Source organism: Bombina bombina, chromosome 3 (assembly GCF_027579735.1).
Source record: "Bombina bombina isolate aBomBom1 chromosome 3, aBomBom1.pri, whole genome shotgun sequence".
Taxonomy (NCBI): Eukaryota; Metazoa; Chordata; class Amphibia; order Anura; family Bombinatoridae; genus Bombina; species Bombina bombina.
In genome coordinates, this window is record NC_069501.1 from 364420221 (window position 1) to 364441741 (window position 21521).

The following is a 21521-nucleotide window of genomic DNA, read 5'->3' on the forward strand; positions in this document are numbered from 1 at the left end:
AGTGTGAAAGGGATATAAATAAAAGAGGGTAAGGGGTATTAAACAGGCAAAAATGTAGAAAAAGACTAAAATGAGGATATGTAAACAAAATCTAACTATGGGATGGGTATGGGATGAAAGGGAATGGGGTATGGGATGAAAGGGAATAGGGTATGGAGTGTAGTATGAGAGGGGATGGGGTATGGAGTGTATGTAGTGTTATTGATAAGTGTATGTATGTATTGAATGTGTTTGCGTGTAAATGTGTTTATATAAGTATTAACCACTCGCACACTCACCCAAACAAACTCTAGCTCACTAACGCTCTCTCACTAACTCACTATCTCCCACTAACTCTCACACTAACACTAACTCACTGTCTCACACTAGCACTAACTAACTCACACTAACACTAACTAACTCTCATACTAAAACTAACTCACTCTCTCACACTAACTCACTATCTCACACTAACACTAACTAACTCTTACACTAACTCACTATCTCACAATAACTCACTAACTCTCACACTAACACTAACTCACTATCTCACACTAACACTAACTAACTCTCACAATAAAACTAACTCACTCTCTCACACTAACACTAACCCTCACAATAACAGTAAGTCACTAAATCTCCCTCCTCTCTAATCTCACAAAACCCTCCAGCAACACAGTCAAAGAAGCCATGCTTGTAGCGTGCTTATATACCCTATGTAAATGTTTAATGATGTACCGGTTTGCAAAGTAAAGGAGTAAAGGAGGTTCAGGTGTGCTTTGTTTGTAATTAGTATGTGTGCAATGTGTATTAGTTGTTTGAATTTGCGCATGCTCATATTGACTTAGTATTTGTGGAATGTGTATAATGCGATGATGTCATAGTGATCGTTTTGCATAACATTGTCCAAAAGTAGTATCTGTAAATATAAATACATATTTGTGATGGTGTCGTATTGGTGAAGTGTTGTAAATGTTTATTTGTACTAATGTTCCGTAATCTTGAATGCGAATGTTTTGTTTGTGCAATTCTTTTCTCCTGTTGTTTTGTTCCGTGTTGCAAGATCGTAACGTATTTATGTATTCCTTGTTTAATGTAAATGTTGTGAATTCTTTTTCTTTTCTGATTGTGAATGTGTAATGCGTATGCGCTATGTTGCGTGATTATTGTTTGTACATCTGAGCTGTGTTTTTGTTGTGAATTATTCTGTGTACGTAATATGACAGAGCAGTGTGTATTTCTCACGAGATCGATTGTTAGCTGAAAAATCTGTGCTTCTTTCATTTATCATTGATCTCTATGGGAGAATGTTTAACGCAGCCGTGATTACACGTAAAAAATAAACGTGGTAGTCGTGTTACCGTGACGCATTACGAAGTTGTTTTGAGACTCGTAATACCTACGTTAAGAAAAGAGCGCAATAGAAATAACGTACAAGTAACTACCGCACCCCTCATAACGCAAAACTCGTAATATAGCCGATAGTTAATTTAATTGTTAGTTTAATGTAATTTTAGTATAATAGTTAGGGTAGGTTAATTAATAGTTTAATATAGTTTAATGTTATTGTAGGATAATAGTTAGGGTAGGTTAATTAATAGTTTAATATAGTTTATTTTAATTTTACAGGTAAGTTTTAATTTTTTATAAGATAGGGATGAGTTAATATTTCATGTAAAGTTAGCGGGTTGTTAGGTTTATGGGTTAATAACCTAATTTAGTTTATGGCGATGTGGGGGGCTGGTGGTTTAGGGGTTAATAGGTTTAGTTAGTGGTAGTGATGTGGGAGGCCAGGGGTTTAGGGGTTAATAATTTTATTACAGTTGCGGCGGGGTCCGGGAGCGGCGGCATAGGGGTTAATACATTTATTTAGTTGCGGTGGGGTCAGGGAGCGGCGGGATAGGGGTTAATATATTTATTTAGTTGCGGTGGGGTCCGGGAGCGGGGGGACAGGGGTTAATTGCGGTTAGTTGCGGTGGGCTTGGGGAGCGGCGGGATAGGGGTTAATATATTTATTTAGTTGCGGTGGGGTCCAGGAGTGGCGGGACAGGGGTTAATATATTTATTTAGTTGCGGTGTGGTCCGGGAGCGGCGGGATAAGGGTTAATATATTTATTTAGTGGCGGTGGGGTCCCGGAGCGGCAGGATAGGGGTTAATAACTTTATTTATGTTGCGGCGATGTCGGGGCGGCAGATTAGGGGTGTTTAGACTCGGGGCTTATGTTAGGGTGTTAGGTGTAAACGTAATTTGTTTTCTACCATATAAATCAATGGGATATCTGGCAGCATCGAACATAGGCTTTCGCTGCTTTCAGACTCCCATTGATTCCTATGGCATCCGCGGCCTCCAGGGTGGCGGATTGAAAACCAGGTACACTGGGCCGGAATAATGTAATGACGCAAGCATCGATCTGTGTCGGATTGAGACCGACGGATCGTATGTTACGTCACAAATTTCAACTTTTGCCGGTCTGTAGGCTTTGATAAATAGGTTGAATCAGGCTCGCCACAATTACGCTGCGGAATTCCAGCGTATTTGCGGTTGACGGCTTGATAAATATCCCTCTTGAAATGTTGTTCTGTTTTGTTGGGACTTATGAAAGGTCTTTTAAAGAATTCTTTGGTGGCTGGAGTTTCAACAAATAATCAATCATAATTAATGCCCAGAGCTAAAGGGCTCAATCATCGTCCACTCCTGTCACACTCCCGCTGAGGTCCACTCTAAGCACACTCCATCTCTGTCACCTATTTTAAGACTGGAGTAGCCAGGCGCATAGGCTGTCCATTAGAAGTGCGGGAGGGGACTGTGTGATGGGACTGTATTTCTATGCATTCAGTACTTACATTTTCCACCCACATCCTTCAAACATTTAAGAAATGGTTTGACACTCAATTGTTTCTGGTAGCCCATCTGAAAAGGAGGGTCTTTTTTTATTTTTTATTTTTTTATAATTTTTTATTGAGGTAATATATAAGTCAGTACAAGATAAACATTTACATAGGCCCTCAACCCGTAAGGGCCAATAACAGTGATACGCAGTACTATACATAAACCACAGATTATCTCCATATTATAAAGCATATAAAAAAAAAACCATACAGTTCAAAGTCTAAAGTCAAAGAAAATGCTGGCATTAAAATTCTGCCTATGTGGTTATTAAAGCCTAAGAAAGTGACCTCAAATTTTCTAAATTAATATATAGGGCCACTGTAAAGCCCTTGGGTTTATATTCATCCATATGTATGTAAAATTGTCAAGTAGAGAACTTATAGGGCCATAATTTTAGCCCTTATATAAAGCACACTCCTCAAACTAAAGAGACCTCACTGAAATCTCTAACCACTTAGAAAATGTATAATAAAAGAGTAGAAGAGTAAGACTAACAATATATAATTTATAGATAGGAGTATTACTAGCCGCTATATTATGGAAGCCATTTGTTAAATGGCAGGGTAATTAGAGGGAATCTGCGTTCCTAAGTTTAGTTACTAAACAAATACTGGGGAGAGACCCCCAGGGGGGGAATCGGGGCCAACCAACAATTAGTTCAAGACTATTGAAATAGGACTGTGAAGAGAGAAAATTCACAACTAACCTAACTAACTGGACTGATGTGTGCTCAGGCATAAACAATTAAAGGGACAGTTCACCCAAAAACTTTCTCCCCTTTAAATTATTCCCAATGATCCTTTTTACCTGCTAGAGTGTATTAAATTGGTTGCAAGTAGCTCCTTTACTCATATTTCAGCATTTGAAATAGCTGATTTAGCTTGTGGTTTCCCAACCTATACTGAAAGTTTTGATACTGGCGTATACGCTATTGACAAGCCTAAGTAAACACAGCCAGCAGAAGAAGTTACACCCTCAGTGGGGGGCATGATAGTTAAGTAATAAAATGATAATTTTCCATTGTTCTCTCTATGTATTGAGCTTTGGTGTTCCAGACAAATATAAGATAAGGAAGCAAGTCTGTGTACATAAAAGTGATAACATAATGAGATCTGATATTACCTGAAGCTCAACCCATTATAATAGGCTGTGGTTTCAAAGCACAAAACCAGCTACTTCAGATACACAAATAAACCTGAAAATGCAATTTCTCAAATATTTTATACTCTGCAGTTGGTATAACAATTCATTTAAAATACATTTATGGAAAAACAATTTTACAGTGTACTGTCCCTTTAAGGGCTATCCGTTTTGCTTTGGAAAAATATATACACATACAGTAAGCATCGAGAAATTTGTACTTAAATACATCTCAAAGAAAGCAGTAAATTTTTATATAGTACGGTGAAATATAAACATTCTAAAGTTAACTTTAACTTCAATAAGCACAAGGGTTAAGATATGCCGCCCCGGCCGTAGGCAGCACACCAGCTCCCATGTCAAACAATGATATAGCATATGAAGAGTATTAGCCGTTGCACAAAATTTGGAAGCCTAGCAGTACTAAATTATACTTAATTAAAAACTTATTTTTACAATATAGGTACACATTAGATATAATATAAACATATTATTAATAATCTGAGCTTACTGATTGAGAGTGGTATATAGTTGACATAGAAACATACGGCAACAAAAAATAGTACCAGGGGCTCTGCAAGCACTATATCAATAAAAGAAAGATGTATCTTTAAATGACAAGGAGGGTATTCACATAATTATAAATAACAGCTAACCTTCAGGTAGTATAGAGTATGCGTTAAGGTTCCTATACTAAATAATACTTAGCAGTGGGAGACACGAAGAACATAGCACAAAGATAGGTACAAATAAAACCCTTGTCACCATTTAAGCTTAACATAGGGTCTATAGCACACCAGGGTATCAGGACAGGAAAACATATAACAAAACCATTTGTTCGTTAGACTATAAATTTATAACTTATTATTCCAAAGGAACCTTTAACAAAATAACAGGGGTAACAATATCAGACAGAACTGCGTAGCAAGTCTATCAATTCAGCAATGTCTGATCCATATTGGTGTCTATGATACTGCAAATCGGTCTCATCAGGGACTTTAACCCACACCGACTGCTTGAACTGTCCAGACATCAGTATAGTAAGAATCCGGTCTGCACAAAGGAATGTGAGGGGTCAGCGGCGGAACAAATAGGTAGATCCAGCAGGGCAGCAAAGCCGCATCAGCCTCAGAGAGCACATTCAGCACACCTCCCTTGGGGAAGTTAGTCACTTTAGCAGAATCGCTCTCTAGGTCTCCACCAGTCTTAGCTTCAGAACGGATTGTCCCCAGCCGCTTTTTATCCCTTCTCTGGTCGCAAACTGCTGCATCTGATGTAGAGTTAGCCAACTCAAGAGTACTCAAGGTAGGCGCGCCACACTGTAGCACCTCAGCAAGGCCAACGCTCCCAGACACAACTGAGGGCCGTGTTCGGGCACTCCAACTCTTGGCTATGTAAAAGGTGGGTGTCTGTAGAGTGGGAGCTGAGACTCTTGTCACTCTCTCATCCGGTAATAATACTCCCGGAGTGGTGCAGGGAACAGGATCCATCTGTTTCGTTACTGCCCTTTTGTCGTCAGCAATCAATAGGCCTGTGTCTGTGCCCGATTCCTCTGCGTCAGATAAAAGTTGAGGAGAGTTGCAGCTCATTATCAAGAGAACAAGCATTCTCTCAACCTCCATTAGTACCGCATCCACTCTGCTGTATATATCCTCCATAGTGTCTGACCAAGTCGCTCCACGTGGTGAGACAACAAAGAAGAAAAAAAGATGGCTGTTCACTTCAGGCCGCAGTATGCCAATCAGTAGCTTGTACACTTTGGCTCTGCGTAGGCTAGATATATTTCTTCTAGATGTGACTGAACTATAGACACACAGTGTAAATGATCCGTAGATCCTTTATTTTATCAATAAGTATAGTTATATGCCAGTCTGACTCTGGAGCTCCTTCTCTGTGCGTCCGTTCTGTTCCGTGGCTGGCTCCGCCCCCGAAAAGGAGGGTCTTAAGCAAGCTGTGCGCAGTTTAGTTATCACTGTGAAAAAAGTGTGAGCAGTTGGGCACACACCATAGGAGGTACTCTTCTAAGTGCTTAGAGGATCTCTTGCCTCATTTAATTTATGGATTATCTGTCCCCCCAACATGATTTACTGGGGGAAGGGCCCCCCCCCACCCCACTTGTTCCCACGCCCATTAACAAGTGCCCCCTCTATGGGCTTGATTTATCAAGACTTGTACCCTACGACTTCAGGTTCTTACAAAAGAACCTGCAGTCAGTATTTATCAAACATCAGTCATCAGAACGCTGCTTCCTACCGTCTCTTCTCCACCTTTTAGGTGGAGAATTTCAATCTCCCTGGTCTCGTCCAATTTGGGAGATTGACAGCTCCTGCCCACGTGCAATTGGCTGTGCGCTGACAGGGGGGCGGTGTTGCACGCAAATTCCGGGAGCAGATTGTTTCCTGCCAGAGGCGAGCTGGGGTGGACAGGGGCGAATATGTTTGTCCCTACCCACCCTTGCTTGATAAATAGAGCCCTATAAGTAAATCCTGGAGACGTCACTGTGTTTTGGTTACTGTATAAGTTGCTTATGAAATTCCACTGTGTTAATTTATAGGGACTTTGTTTCCTACCATGTATATGAAACTGTTGCATTTTTAACAAAAAAATAAAATGGGTATATAAATGTTTAATGGGACATAAAACCCAAAATGTTTCTTTCTTGATTTGGATAGCGCATATAATTTTTAACAAATTTCCGATTTAATTCTATTATCTAATTTGATTTGTTCTCTTGGTATTGTTTGTTGTAAAGCTTACCTAGGTAGGATCAAGAGCTTGAAACTAGCTGCTGATTGTTGGCTACACATAAATGCCTCTTGCTATTGGCTTACCAATGTGTTCAGCTAGCTCACAGTATTGCATTGCTGCTCCTTTAATAAAGGATACCAAGAGAAATTGATCATAGAAATTGTAAAGTTTTTTTTAAAAATGTATGCTGTATCTTAAAGAGATAGTCTAGTCAATATTGGATATTCATGATTCAGATAGAGCATGCAATTTTTAAGCAACTTTCTAATTTACTCCTATTATGCATTTTTCTTCGTTCTCTTGTTATCTTTATATGAATGTAAGCTTTGGAGACAATTTTTGGTTCAGCACCTGGGTAGCGCTTGCTGATTGGTGGCTACATGATTTAGACACCAAGCAGCAAGCACTACCCAGGTGCTAAACTAAAAATGGGCCAGCTCCTAAGCTTACATTCTTGATTTTTCAATTAAAGATACCAAGAGAACGAAGAAAAATATAATAGGATGAAATATGAAAGTTGAATAAAATTGCATGCTCTATCTGAATAATGAAAGTTTAATTTTGACTAGACTATCCCTCTAATACTAAAATAAAAAAATTAGGTTCTGTGTCCCTTTAAATTTAAAGTGAAAATAAAAGTGCATGATTATGTACAATGGGGCTATACTGTTGGCTGCTTGGTAGGGCAACTCTAACACACAGCACAGGAACATCTATTTAGGGGAAAAAAGAAAGAAAAAAAAAAGTATTGTGATATATTTTGAAACATTCTGCGTTAAACAAAACAGAATTTTTGAGTATCACATCCATTTTTTTTTTAACCATTCAAATGTAATTTTCTTATTCTCAACATATTTAATTTTAAAACATACAAAAAAGGCAGAACGTGCATGTAATTATTTAATTAATGTAAACGTTTTTTTTTATTTAGTTTCTTCTTTCTTCTGAAACCTGCCACTTAATTAGCAAATCCACCTTAAAAACTAAAGGAAGCAACAACAACAACAAAAAAAAAGTATTTTAAGGCGGGGTTTGATTCTGAATACTAATCAGTAAGAAACAAAAACAGTCTGTTCGGTTGAATACAAAAATATATCTGTTTTTAATTAAACATATAATAGACATAGACAGTAACAATCTAAACTACCTCACTAATAAAAATGCAACCAGTGAGGATTATGGCTGTTAATTCGTCCTCCTTCTAGAAGGGGTGGAAATTTGCAGTTCTGGCAGGCAGCTAGAGCCAATGCGACCTTTACAAGCAAAGAGTTAGGAGTTTATGTAGGCGGAGTGGTGTATGATTGACAAGCCTACTGAGTAGCAACATCTTGCAAAAAAAAGCTCAATTTCCCTGACACTTTGGGTGATCGTTCAAGGATTCAGCTGAAAGGAAGGCAAAAGAAAAAGGATGAGCAACGATTGTGATGTGATTGTCATCGGTGGAGGCATCTCAGGTATGTAATAGTTTCCCCCTTGTTTATACAGTAGTGGTCAGTATAGCAGTATCACAATAGCCATTCAACGCGATCACGTTGTGATTAGCTCAGCGTTATGATTGTGTTTATCAGTCCTAGTCTTTGCTCAGAAACATTTTGGAATTTTAAAAACACGTTGTTATGCAACTGTTATGCTTGTGAATATGACAACAAAACATCAGCTTTGGCACGAGTTGTATGGGCGTGACACGCTGTACATTCGCCGTTAAACACTGCTATAATCGTTTTATTAGTTGTCAATAGCAGCACGCGTGCAAGTCAGGCAGTGTCAAAGCTGACTTCTGTTCTGGAATCCAAACTCCCAACAATACATTAGTAGCACAGTAAAGGTCAAGCATGAAAAGTTTTAGATTAAAGTGAACAAATAAAGGAAGTGTTGAGTCTATATCATTTTTTTTAAAAGTTTTCCACAATATATTTTGCAGATTAGTAAACGAGTATTTTGAGAAGACTATTGTATTCGTACACAAACACTCCCAGTAAGCATTTATAATACAAAAAGGAGATTTAACATTTATGTTGCCTAAAATGTTAATTTCTTTTTGTGCTTACAAATGTGTAAAAGTGGCAGATTGGAATTAGAGCATGTCATTTTATCACTGTAATAGCCCTTTAGAGGGATAGGAAAGTCAAAATTAAATTTGCATGATTCAGAGCATGTCATTTAAAGACACTTTTAATTTTCCTTCTATTTTCAAATTTAATTTGTTTTCTTGGTATGCTTTGTTGAAAAATAATATATACTTATCCTACAGTACTGGGAGCTAACTGGTTATTATTGGTGACTACGCCCATTGGCTCACCAAGTGTTTTCAGCTATCTACCAGTATTGCATTGCTGCTCTGGAGATGACATTAACTATGTGTTTAATCCCTTTTGTAAGGAGCACTTTCCTTTTGCACTTTTATATCCCTTTTAATTATATTAAATGACTTTAGTATATTGAATAACATTCTTCCCAAACTGCACCTTAAAGGGACAATATAGTGCAAAAATAGCTCTAATAAACAACCAACCCTTTAAAATATAAAAATGTAAATAATAAAGCACCACCACTCCCATGGTATTTTTTGTCTAAATGAGCTGTAATAAGACTCTAGTGGGCTCATGTCTTAAAGGCAACAACTCTATTACAACCTTTTCCTTCTGACATTCTTGCTAGAAAACATTTACTGAACCACCACATATTTTGAAAGGGACCTAAAGAAGCAATAATAAAATGCTAGAATATAAGGACAGACCTATATGTTCAACACCACAAAACAGATAAAGACATACTTAAAGTCTCCAGATTTGCTGTGCGAAACACAATGGGGGACTGGTAGCTCAGTACTTGTGCCACCCTGCCCTGATTGGTTCAGCAGACCTGCTTATCAACACCAGTTGAGAGCTGACTTTAATTAAAGGGACAGTAAGCCTTCAAAAATAAAATAAACTATTTAAACAAACTTATATTAAAACGATTTTCCTAATTATATGTTATTTTTTTTTAAATTGTAATCTAATAAACTCAATATAAAAATTCCCTATTTTGCACTCCCTCCATTTACCTAATTATGCAAAGCAATTCACGGATGGCTCTACATATAGCCCTCTGGAGCGCGCACCTCAATATTTAATACCATGATTAATTTATTTTGCAAGGCTGTCAGTAGGAGGAGTATTTGTCTCTGTTTCTATCGTAGTTATGTGATCGTTCCTCTCAGCGCGCGAGTGAGTAGTGTTTAGCAAGCGCACATTCTTTTTTTACTCGCTTCAGTACAGAGACATGCGTGTATGTTTTAATCAGAAAGCACATGTGGCCGGGATCTCGTATTGCCAATTAGCAGATTCACTTAGCTAATTTGAATAATAAATCTCATTGGTCAATTGCTTTGAGCCATTTCAGTGACTGTCTGCCGGGGCTGTCTGCTAATGAGAGATAGTGGCATGAAGCGGTTTCTTCAAAATAGAAAAAGTATGGTTTATATGTAATGTACTTTATTTACACACGCAATGCACTATCTACAGTTTTATGACCCTTTAAGGTGTTAAACACAGTTGTCTGCAAGCAATAGTGTAATAAAATGCTGTGGCATATTAAAGGGACAGTCTACACCAGAATTTTTATTGTTTTAAAATATAGATAATCCCTTTATTACCCATTCCCCAGTTTTGCATAACCAACACAGTTATATTAATATACTTTTTTCCTCTGATTATCTTGTATCCAAGCCTCTGCAAACTGCCCCTTTATTTCAGTTCTTTTGACAGACTTGCAGTTTAGCCAATCGGTGCCTGCTCCCAGATAACTTCACGAGCACAGTGTTATCTATATGAAACACGTGAACTAACACCCTCTAGTTGTGAAAAACTGTTAAAATGCATTCTGAAAAGAGGTGGTCTTCAAGGTCTAAGAAATTAGCATATGAACCTCCTAGGTTAAGCTTTCAACTAAGAATACCAAGAGAACAAAGCAAAATTGGTGATAAAAGTAAATTGGAAAATTGTTTAAAATTACATGCTCTATTTGAATCATGAAAGTCTATTTTGGCCTAGACTGTCCCTTTAAAGGAATTTATTATTGCGCTCCTTCATCTTGCCAAGTGAGCTAACCAATCATGTAACCTAGTGTTTTCTAGTCAACAATTTTTATTTGTTTCATTATCATAAATCTCACGCATTTAACAAGAATCCTTAAAGGAACAACAAAGTCAAAATAAAACTTTCACGGTTGAGACAAAGCATGCAATTTGAACCTACATTTTTTTTCATGATTCAGATAGAGCATGCAATTTTAAGCAACTTTCTAATTTAATCCTATTATCAATTTTTCTTCATTCTCTTGGTATCTTTATTTGAGAAAAAAAAAACAGGAATGTAAGCTTAGGAGCCAGCCCATTTTTGGTTCAGCACCCTGGGTAGCGCATGCTTATTAAACCAAAATGGGGCGACTCCTAAACTTATATTCCTGCTTTTTCAAATAACGATGCTATCTGAATCATGAAAGAAAATGTTTTGGCTTTTTTAACTGCTGAGCCATTTCCAACCCTGTGCTAAGCTATTTTGGAGCTTTTAGGTGGTGCTCACATTAAAGCCCTACTGTAGGTCTTTTTCGGTATTTAACCCACACATATTACTGTATATATTGTTTTGTTTTTTTCCAGCAGACACAGCAGATTCAAACTATACTATTATTTTATGTATATGCCATGACACGTGAGAACTGTACAACAAACTGTGTGGGGAAAAACTGTGTTGTTAAAAAAAAATAAGACGTGTATTTTTATATTTAAAAAAAACGTGTGTAAGACCCACTATTTAAAAGTGCAGGCGTTGCTTTTCAATTGATGGGTTTCTAGGGCTTCAGGTAGCTGAGAATGAGGGATTTAAATACTTACCCCCAATCCAGCTCCTTTTAAAGGGATATGAAACCCCACATTTTCTTTCATTATTCAGATAGAGCATGCGATTTTAAACAACTTTCATAGTTTACTTCTATTTTCATTAGGGGTTAAAATTTTTATTTTAGTGTTTTCGATGCGGGAGGGCCTCGGTTTAGGGGTTAATAGGTAGTTTATGGGTGTTAGTGTACTTTTTAGCACTTTAGTTATGAGTTTTATGTTACAGCGTTGTACCATAAAACTCTTTAACTACTGACTTTTAAATGCGTTAGGGATCTTGTCGGTATAGGGTGAACCGCTCCCTTTTTGGCTATGGAAGTCCCATAGAAAAAAGACTTTACGAAGTTTACGTAAGTCGTTTTGCGGTAAGGCCAAAAAAGTGTGCGGTGACCCTAAACCTGCAAGACTCGTAATACCAGCGGGCGTTAAAAAGCAGCGTTAGGACCTGTTAACGCTGCTTTTTTACCCTAACGCACAACTCGTAATCTAGCCGATAGTCCCCCATTCACCTCCATGTAAAGGTACCTTAGTGCCTTTTTTTTTTTTTTTTTCTAACACCCCACATCCCCTGACTTCAACACCTTATTTGTGCAGTTTTTTTTTTTTTTTATAAATAATCTTTATTTTACATGTGAATAAACTGTACTCTGTATTTTGGGGGCATTTGGAGCATATTTAAACTTTTAACCAGAGGTCTGACATCTGGTTAATTGCGCAAAGTGAAACCGCAAGTTTGCTGTCACATAAAATTTGCCCCATTACGAGCGCACATTAACATAGCGTAATCTGGCCCTAAATATCTTTTTTAGAATTGGCTTTAAAAGCAAACATCTGTAAAACAATGCACTTCATACTAACATGACTAGGACTAGCCTCATCGTCTGTAGGCTTATACCCAAATAAGGCTAAAGGTGGGTGGAATTTGGCTATTGAAAAACCATGGACACTGCCAATGAGGCAGGATCTTCTAATACAGGGTCCGTTCAAGCATCCAAATCTAGTTTCTCTACGTCTGACTGCTTGGAGATTGAATGCTTAATTCTATCAAAGCGTGGGTTCTCTGAGTCTGTTATAGATACTCTGATTCAGGCTAGAAAGCCTGTCACCAGGAAAATCTACCATAAGATATGGCGGAAATATCTTTGTTGGTGTGAATCCAAGGGTTATTTGAATTTGGCTATTGAAAAACAATTGCTGTAAACAAGATATTATTTGTATTAAAATGTTTTGACTTGCTGATATGCTATTTTATAGCAAGACAATAAAAATGTCTTGTAATTACCAGGGGCGCGATCCGATATCGATCGCAGTTTGCGGCGCAAGCGAGGGAACCGGCGTCGCCCGCAGTTTCAGCTCGCAACTCGAGCCATCCCATATAGGTCGCCGTCAGATGCTAACGTGCCGTAAGTCTCACAAACCAGCGATGTCCAGAAATCTGCGTAAGTACAAATTTCTGGCGTCGCCAGTGACTTGCGCCACGTTAGAATCTGCCGGCGCCTATAAAACCTGACTAAAGTCTAAAACACCCGCACTGTCTAACACGCCTCCCTAACATAGCCCGCACTGTCTAACACGCCTCCCTAACATAGCCCGCACTGTCTAACACGCCTCCCTAACATAGCCCGCACTGTCTAACACGCCTCCTTAACATAGCCCGCACTGTCTAACCCTCTATCCGCTATCCCCCCTCACTAGCCTAACAATAAAAAAGCTATTAACCCCTAAACCGCCGCTCCTTTACCCCGCCGCAACCTAATAAAGTTATTAACCCCTAAACCGCCGCTCCCGTACCCCGCCGCCAGCTATATTATATCTATAACCCCCTAAAGTGAGCCCTTAACACCGCCGCCATCTATATAAAAATGATTAACCCCTAATCTAAGCCCCTTACACCGCCGCCATCTCTATTAAAATGATTAACCCCTAATTTAATCTACCTACCCCGCCGCCAGCTATATTATCTATATTAACCCTAAGTATTGAATCAGCCAATCAGATTTTTTTAACTTAATTCCGATTGGCTGATAGAATCCTATCAGCCAATCGGAATTCGGCGGACGCCATCTTGGATGACGTCATTTAAAGGTACATCATTCCAAGTTCAGCAGTCTGCCGGGATGGATGCTCCGCGGCGGCGGAGCGAAGAAAGAAGATTGAAGATGCCGCCGGAAGAATGAAGACTTTGCTGCCGCTTGGAGGAAGACGTCGCCGGAGGAAGAATTCTTCTTTGCCGCTTGGAGGAAGACATCGCCGGAGGAAGAATTCTTCTTTGCCGCTTGGAGGAAGACATCGCCCGGATCGGATCAGGAGTTCGGCCCGGTGTGGTGAAGACAAGGTAGGGAGATCTTCAGGGGGGTAGTGTTAGGCTTTTTTAAGGGGGGTTTGGGTGGGTTTAGAATAGGGGTATGTGGGTGGTGGGTTGTAATGGGGGGGGGGTATTGTATTTCTTGTATGCAAAAGAGCTGAATTCTTTGGGGCATGCCCCACAAAAGGCCCTTTTAAGGGCTGGTAAGGTAAAGAGCTTTGAAATTTGATGAATTTAGAATAGGGCAGGGAATTTTTTTTATTTTGGGGGTTTATTATTTTATTAGGGGGCTTAGAATAGGTGTAATTAGCTTAAATATCTTGTAATCTTTTTTTTATTTTTTGTAATTTAGTGTTTGTTTTTTTTTGTAATTTAGTTTAGTTAATTTAATTGTATTTTTAGATAGATGTTAGTAGTTTATTAAATTTATTGATAGTGTAGGTGTATTTGTAACTTAGGTTAGGATTTATTTTACAGGTAATTGGGTAATTATTTTAACTAGGTAGATATTAAATAGTTAATAACTATTTAATATCTATTATACCTAGTTAAAATAATTAACAATTTACCTGTAAAATAAATATTAACCCTAACATAGCTACAATGTAATTATTAATTATATTGTAGCTATCTTATGGTTTATTTTATAGGTAAGTATTTAGATTTAAATAGGAATATTTTAGTTTATAAATGAATTAGATTAATTTAATATAAATTTAGTTAGGGTTAGATAGAGTTAATATAGTTAATATAAATACTATAGTAACTATATTAACTATATTAACCCTAATATAATTAGGGTTAATATAGTTAATATATATAATGTAATACCTATATTAACTATAATATACTTAGGGTTAATATAGATAATATAGCTAGCGGCGGGGTAGGTAGATTAAATTAGGGGTTAATCATTTTAATAGAGATGGCGGCGGTGTAAGGGGCTTACATTAGGGGTTAATCATTTTTATATAGGTGGCGGCGGTGTAAGGGGACAGATTAGGGGATAGATAAGGTAGATGGCGGCGGTTTTAGAGGCTCACAGTAGGGGGTTAGTTTATGTAGATGGCGGCGGGGTCCGGGAGCGGCGGTTTAGGGGGTAATAACTTTATTAGGGATTTCGGGGGGGGGGGGGATCGCTGTTGACAGGTAGATAGACATTGCGCATGCGTTAGGTGTTAGGTTTATTTTAGCAGATCGCGGTTGACAGGGAGATAGACATTGCGCATGCGTTAGGTGTTAGGTTTATTTTCTAGTTAGTTTAGGGAGTTACGGGGCTCCAATAGTCAGCGTAAGGCTTCTTACGGCTGCTTTTTGTGGCGAGGTGAAAATGGAGTAAGTTTTCTCCATTTTCGCCACGTAAGTCCTTACGCTGCATATTGGATACCAAACTGCGCGGGTTTGGTATACCTGCCTATGGCCCAAAAAACTGCGGGCGACGGCAGAAATATACGCGCGTAACTTCTAGGTTACGCCGTATATGTGATACCAAATCCGCGCAAATATTGGCGTCGCCGGCTTTTGCGGGCGACGCTTTATATCGGATCGACCCCTAGGTGCTTAATGTAACTTGAAATATATAGCATTTTGAATGACCCAGCTACATACTATACTGATTGCTTAGTGTGCACATGCCTGGACCACTACATGGTTGCAGTTTTGCAGGAAAGTTATCCATTTACAAAAGCACTAGATGGCAGCTTGATTTCCTGCCATATAGTTCTTCTGACACCTACCTAATACCTAGGTATCTCTTCAACCAAGAATACCATGGGAACTGAACAAATTTGATATTAGAAGTAAATTGGAAACATTTTTAAAATTGTATGCTCTCTGAATCGCAAAAGAACATTTTTGCGTTTCATACCCATTTTAACTTTTCATAATTCAGATAGAACATGAAATGTTTAACAACTTTCCAACTTCTATTATCAGATTTGCTTTGTTCCGTCTGTATCTTTTGTTGAAGCATAAACCTACATAGGGCCAGGAGCAGCAATGCACTACTAGCTCATGATTAGTGGGCTGCACATATATGCTTCTCATGTGTTCAGCTAGTTCACCCATCATCCATTGCTACTCTTGAGCCTACCTAGGTTTACTCTTCAACAAAGTATACCAAAAGAACAAAGCAAATGTGCCTTTAAAGTGAATGTAAGTTTTGATGCAAAAGTGCCCGGTTTTTAAAAATCCGATTAAAAACAGGGGCACTTTAATTCATCAAAATTTACATTTCACTCGTGAAAAAAATACTTACTTTTTAATCTTGACAGCTGCTCCAGCTTCCTCCACCTCTCACAAAGCCATTTCTGATGTCAGAAATGATGGATGGGTCATCCTCCAATCACAGCTCCCCCCCCCCCCGGGGGAATCAGTTTCTGAAACGCCGTGATTGGAGGAAGCCGGATTCCTCATTTTAGACCCAGGAAGAGGCTTTGTGATATGCGGAGGAAGCTGGAGCGGCTGTCAAGTTTAAAAGGTAAATATTTTTTCACAACATGAGTTAAATGTAAATTTTGATGAATTAAAGTGCACCTGTTTTAATCAAATTTTTAAAAACCGGGCACTTTAGCATCAAAATTTACATTCACTTTAAGCCTCCGTTAAAAATAAAAGCACAAAAATATGTAATTTCTCTTCTTATTTCATTCTCATTAAAACCGTCACAGTATAAACTGATTTTCATATAACTGCATGTTATAGACACTACTATAAAGAAGAATATGCACAGATATTGATGTAAAAATCCAGTATAAAACCTTGTTTAAACTTACTTAGAAGCTCCCAGTTTAGCACTGTTAATGAGTTTAGGCTGTGGCCCCCACTGAAAGGGGCTGAGCGCAGACCCTCCCCAGCATATGAAAAGACTCATTATACAAGCAGAAGCAATCTGAAGTCTGTATATATCAGTATACATTTAAAGTCTGAAAATCAGCACAATGTTATTTAAAAATTAACAAAACTACATTGTTACAAAAACACTCCCAGATGGGCTATATTATTGGATCATCTACAAAACATGCAAAGGTAAAATCTGGTGTACAATGTCCCTTTAAATGTACTACACTTTCTTCATTATTTTTCTGACACCTCCTCTATAGTCACAGTTTGTTTTCATGCTATTATTCTCTTATCTCTGAACTATGCACCTTTTAACACTTATTTTCAATGATTGTTTACATACAATATATAGACATCAATAAAAATAAGTAATGTTTATTTGCAATACCTTTGCAAACATTGTTTATTTTCATGTAAATTTAAAGTCTGCTGAAAGGAGCAGGATGTTTTTAAATTAGGTGGTAGTATCATATTATACAAGGAGAGTTATATATCACTTGAGTCATTTATTTTTAAACAAACTGTACTTAATATTGTTGGATATATAATATCTGTGACAGAAAATTAGATGGTAATTTACACAATATTAATTTACACAAATATATTATATCAGTATAATACACTCCAAACTAATATTCTATATCAGTTGATTTAATAGGCTTTTGAATCAGTTTTATACAAATTTATATATAAATATATCCATTTTATGTTATTGTCAGCCAGGTATGATAATACAGCTAATTTGCTTTGTTCTCTTAGCATCTGTTTTTGAAAACCATACCTAGTTAGGCTCAGGATCAGCAATATTAAGATGAAAAGATTGTTCTGGAAGCTCACCATGGGAATACATTTCAAAAAACTTTATTACAAAACTTTAAAAACATTCCATGTAAAAAGTTCCAAAACACAGGTTGCAGGCAAGTCTCTGCGGTGATACGGAGCTGGTCACAACACACCACAGAGGTGAGATCCCACAGTCTGTGTTAGCCATAAGCTGGTTGAAGTGGGGTTCCTTTGATGGAAATTGCCATGTGGATTGTGATACTATCAATTATTAATGATTAAAGATTGATAGTGCTCTCCACATTATGCCAGTATAATCTTGGCCATTTTTTACACAGTATTGGGTGCACTATTAACTCTGTTGTTCAGGATCATCTGTGTAATACTAGGAGCTATCTGATAGGTGAATGCAAATGTATACCTATTGTTGTTGGCTCACATGATATGTTCAGCAAAGGATACCAAGAGAATGAAGCAAATTTGAAAATAGAAGTAAATTGAAAAGTTGTTTAAAATTGTATGTTCTAGCTATACCATGAAAGAATAACAAGCGCACATTCCTACTGTTGTGTATGATAAAACAGCATTGGAATTGGAGAACTATTAATTTTAACCAAGAGTTTAATGTAACCATGTATTCTTAGGTTCAGCATTCTTCCTTCTGGAATTATCAAGAGTGAAAATATTTGGTAATAATATGCAAAATATAGTTGTAATATATACACATTTATTATTAGGATAGTATTAGTTAGGATTTAGACAGTAATAAGCTATGTTTTCTTCAAGGACATTCATATACATAGGTATATAGAACAGTTGCCTATGACAATCAAAACAATAAGTAGTCTATGGAAACTTAGAAAAGATTAATTTAACTTTTCTATTATGTCATATCATTGAACTATGCATGAGTAGAATTAAAATTGAATTAGTTATACGGCATGCAAATTGGTAAAAGATAACATTAAGTCCTAAGAGACAAGAAAACAAAAGAGGCGCCCTTGGTGCAATAACTTGAGAGACTCAAGTGAAGCAATGGCGTATAATATAAGTCGGTTACTCGCCATGAATATGCACATGCAGTGCAATAAATCACATGCCGATACTTTGGAGCCGCTGACTCAAAGGATCCAACCAGGCAGCTGGGCCACAGTGGGGGCTCGTCTCCTAATGATGTCACAGCTTCCGGTTTCAGGAAAAGAATACGGCCAATGGAGAGGTAGCGCTAAATTAAAGTCTACCAAATGCGAACTCCAAAAGAGTATTGGGATGATGAATGAAGAGCAAGGTTCAAGTAAAAGATGGATTTATTAAAACATATAAAAAGTGTTGCTTAGCAACGCGTTTCTCGGCACAATACGCCATTTCATCAGGCTATATACTACCTACTGATACACACAGAGAGAAGCACACTCACATGAACGAACAACTGGCTCAATACTATTGTTAGCCTGTTCTATGGTGATTTACCACCTGGGGGCAGCTTCTTTTAGCCCAGTAATGCTTTTCACAGAGAAGAACTTTCCTGTAGTATATCAGTCTGATCCCGCCTATTACGGTCAGTCCAGCACCGAAATACCAGGCAATTCCTCTCTGAACAAGGAACACAGCAATCCCAAACGATCGTTTTGGCCTTCATTGGGCCTCGTCAGTGAGTTGTAGCCATATTTCTCTAAGCACACTGTGCAAGGAGTCCACGTATTTATAGACCTCAAACAGCCAATCAAAGTGTCTGTGAATTACACACCCACTTACATGACATTTTCTCAGTACCTATTGGACCAACAATGGGATCCCATTAACCTATGGAGGGGTGAATAATAGACAGAAGCCATTCGTAAAATAACAGTCTACAATAATGTCAAATAATATCTAAAAAACTTCTTATTCGATGCCGCTGCAGAAAAAAAGTCTATATCTGGCATATTATCAAAAAATGCTTAATAATATCATGGTCATATTGATATATAATACACCATGGTATAAGTAACAGGTAAAATAGTTTGTGTCAAAATTAAAACAGAAAAGTAATATAGTGTACAAACGTCATACCAATTATAAAACTATATATACTAACAATTAATTAATACATATATTGCTAACGATTGATAATACAACAATATGATAATATAATATGTAGTGTTAGTTTAACATTCATGATTATCATTAGTGCAAAACGACAAACAATCTATGCTAAGCTACTAGCTATACCATATACAAAAATAGATGTATATACAAGTTAAGGTGATCCAATAATGAATATACGTGCAAAATATACTATACAACAATTATTACAACAATACATTTTATAGAATCTAGAAAGTAACACAATTAAGTTTGTGATAGTTCATATCTAAATATATTAGGACCATATGGTATTCAATTCATGATTGGTAACAAATTATATTTATACTCCTAAATAACAAACAATCCTATATAAAAAAAAAAAAATTATATATATATATATATATATATATATATATATATATATATATATATTCTCATGGTACTGGAAACAGAGGCGTTATCCTACTGATAGAGTTTTATTACTATTAAAATACTGCTAAATCCACATTCATATTAAGTCCCAAAGGATGCAAGGTTTTTAATTTGTGGATCCAGTAGGTTTTCCTCTGCCTTAGTCTCATGAACCTGTTGTTTATAAAGATAAGAAGCAGGGACATCTTCTATAGGTGTGATGATATAGCAATTTGGGTTCCCATTATGTTTTGCATGGCAATGCTTAATCACACTATGATTTTTTTTTATTAATGATACTGCGATACTGTTCAGACCATCTGTGGCTAAGGCGCCTAATAGTACGACCGACGTATTGGATCCCACATTTACAGGATAACAAATAAATCACATAGTTTGAAGCACAAGTCAATAAGTTTTTAATTTTGATAATTTTTCTTATTTACATGGGAATGAAAAAATGTACTCCCATGTCCAATGTGATTACACATTTTACAATGTACACTCCTACACTTAAAAGCCCCTCTTTTATTTGTAGTTAAAAGTTTCATGATAATATTCCTATTACTCTGAGGGTTAGTTCTAATAGTGTTCATGTGTTTAACAATTTTGCTCGGAGCTAAAATATTTTTTAGTTTGGGTGCTTTCTTAAAAAAAACTATAGAAGGCTTTTCCCCAATCAATTTACTTAAAATCGGATCTCTCCTAAGTATCCTCCAATGCCTATTAAGAGTTTGGTGAATAAGTTTATGACCAGAGTTAAATTGAGTTATAAATCTTACATCAGAACTCTTTTTAATTCTTCTTTTGATGCGATATTATCTTTTTTATGTTCCTGAAAATACTTGTCCCTATTTTCATTTTTAGCATGAAGATAACTTTTATCTATAATGTCCAAAGGATAATGTTTTTTCTATAAACATTTCCTTTAGAATGAGACTTTGTTCCTCATAATCAGAAAGTTTGCTACAATTACACCTAATTCTTTTAAATTGCCCGTGTGGGACATTCTTTTTCCATGGGTAATAGTGGTTGCTATGAGAGTCTAGGTAGCTATTATTATCAACAGTTTTAAAATGGGTGGAGCTATCTATTCCCTCTATATTATTAAATCACAAATATAGATCCAAAAACACCACTGATTCATGGTGCATGCAACTAGTAAACACTAACCCCCTATTGTTAGAGTTAAGATGGGCAACAAACTCTACAGCTTCCTCCATAGTACCATTCAATAAAAATATAAGATCATCTATAAATCTGCCATAGAATACCAGGCTCGCCCCGAACTTAGATTGATATATATATATATATATATTCAAAACAACCCATAAAAAGGTTTGCAAACCTGGTACCCATGGCAGTCTCTTTCACCTGTAAATAAAAGTCATCTAAAAATAAAAATTAATTGTGTTTAAGAATGAATAAAATAAGTTGTAAAATAAATTGTTTCTGAAGTGGAGGAATATACCAATCAC

At 37.0% G+C, this 21521-nt stretch overlaps 1 protein-coding gene across 1 annotated transcript in view; it reads left to right on the top strand.

The window, feature by feature from the left end:
- Positions 1 to 7824: 7824 nt before the first annotated feature.
- Positions 7825 to 21521, top strand: part of LOC128653286 (amine oxidase [flavin-containing] A) — a 468419-nt gene continuing 454722 nt past the window's right edge. The window contains exon 1 of the mRNA XM_053706491.1: positions 7825 to 8211. Coding sequence (XP_053562466.1) covers positions 8166 to 8211 — 46 coding nt within the window. The 5' untranslated portion in view covers positions 7825 to 8165. The remainder of the gene's footprint in view (positions 8212 to 21521) is intronic.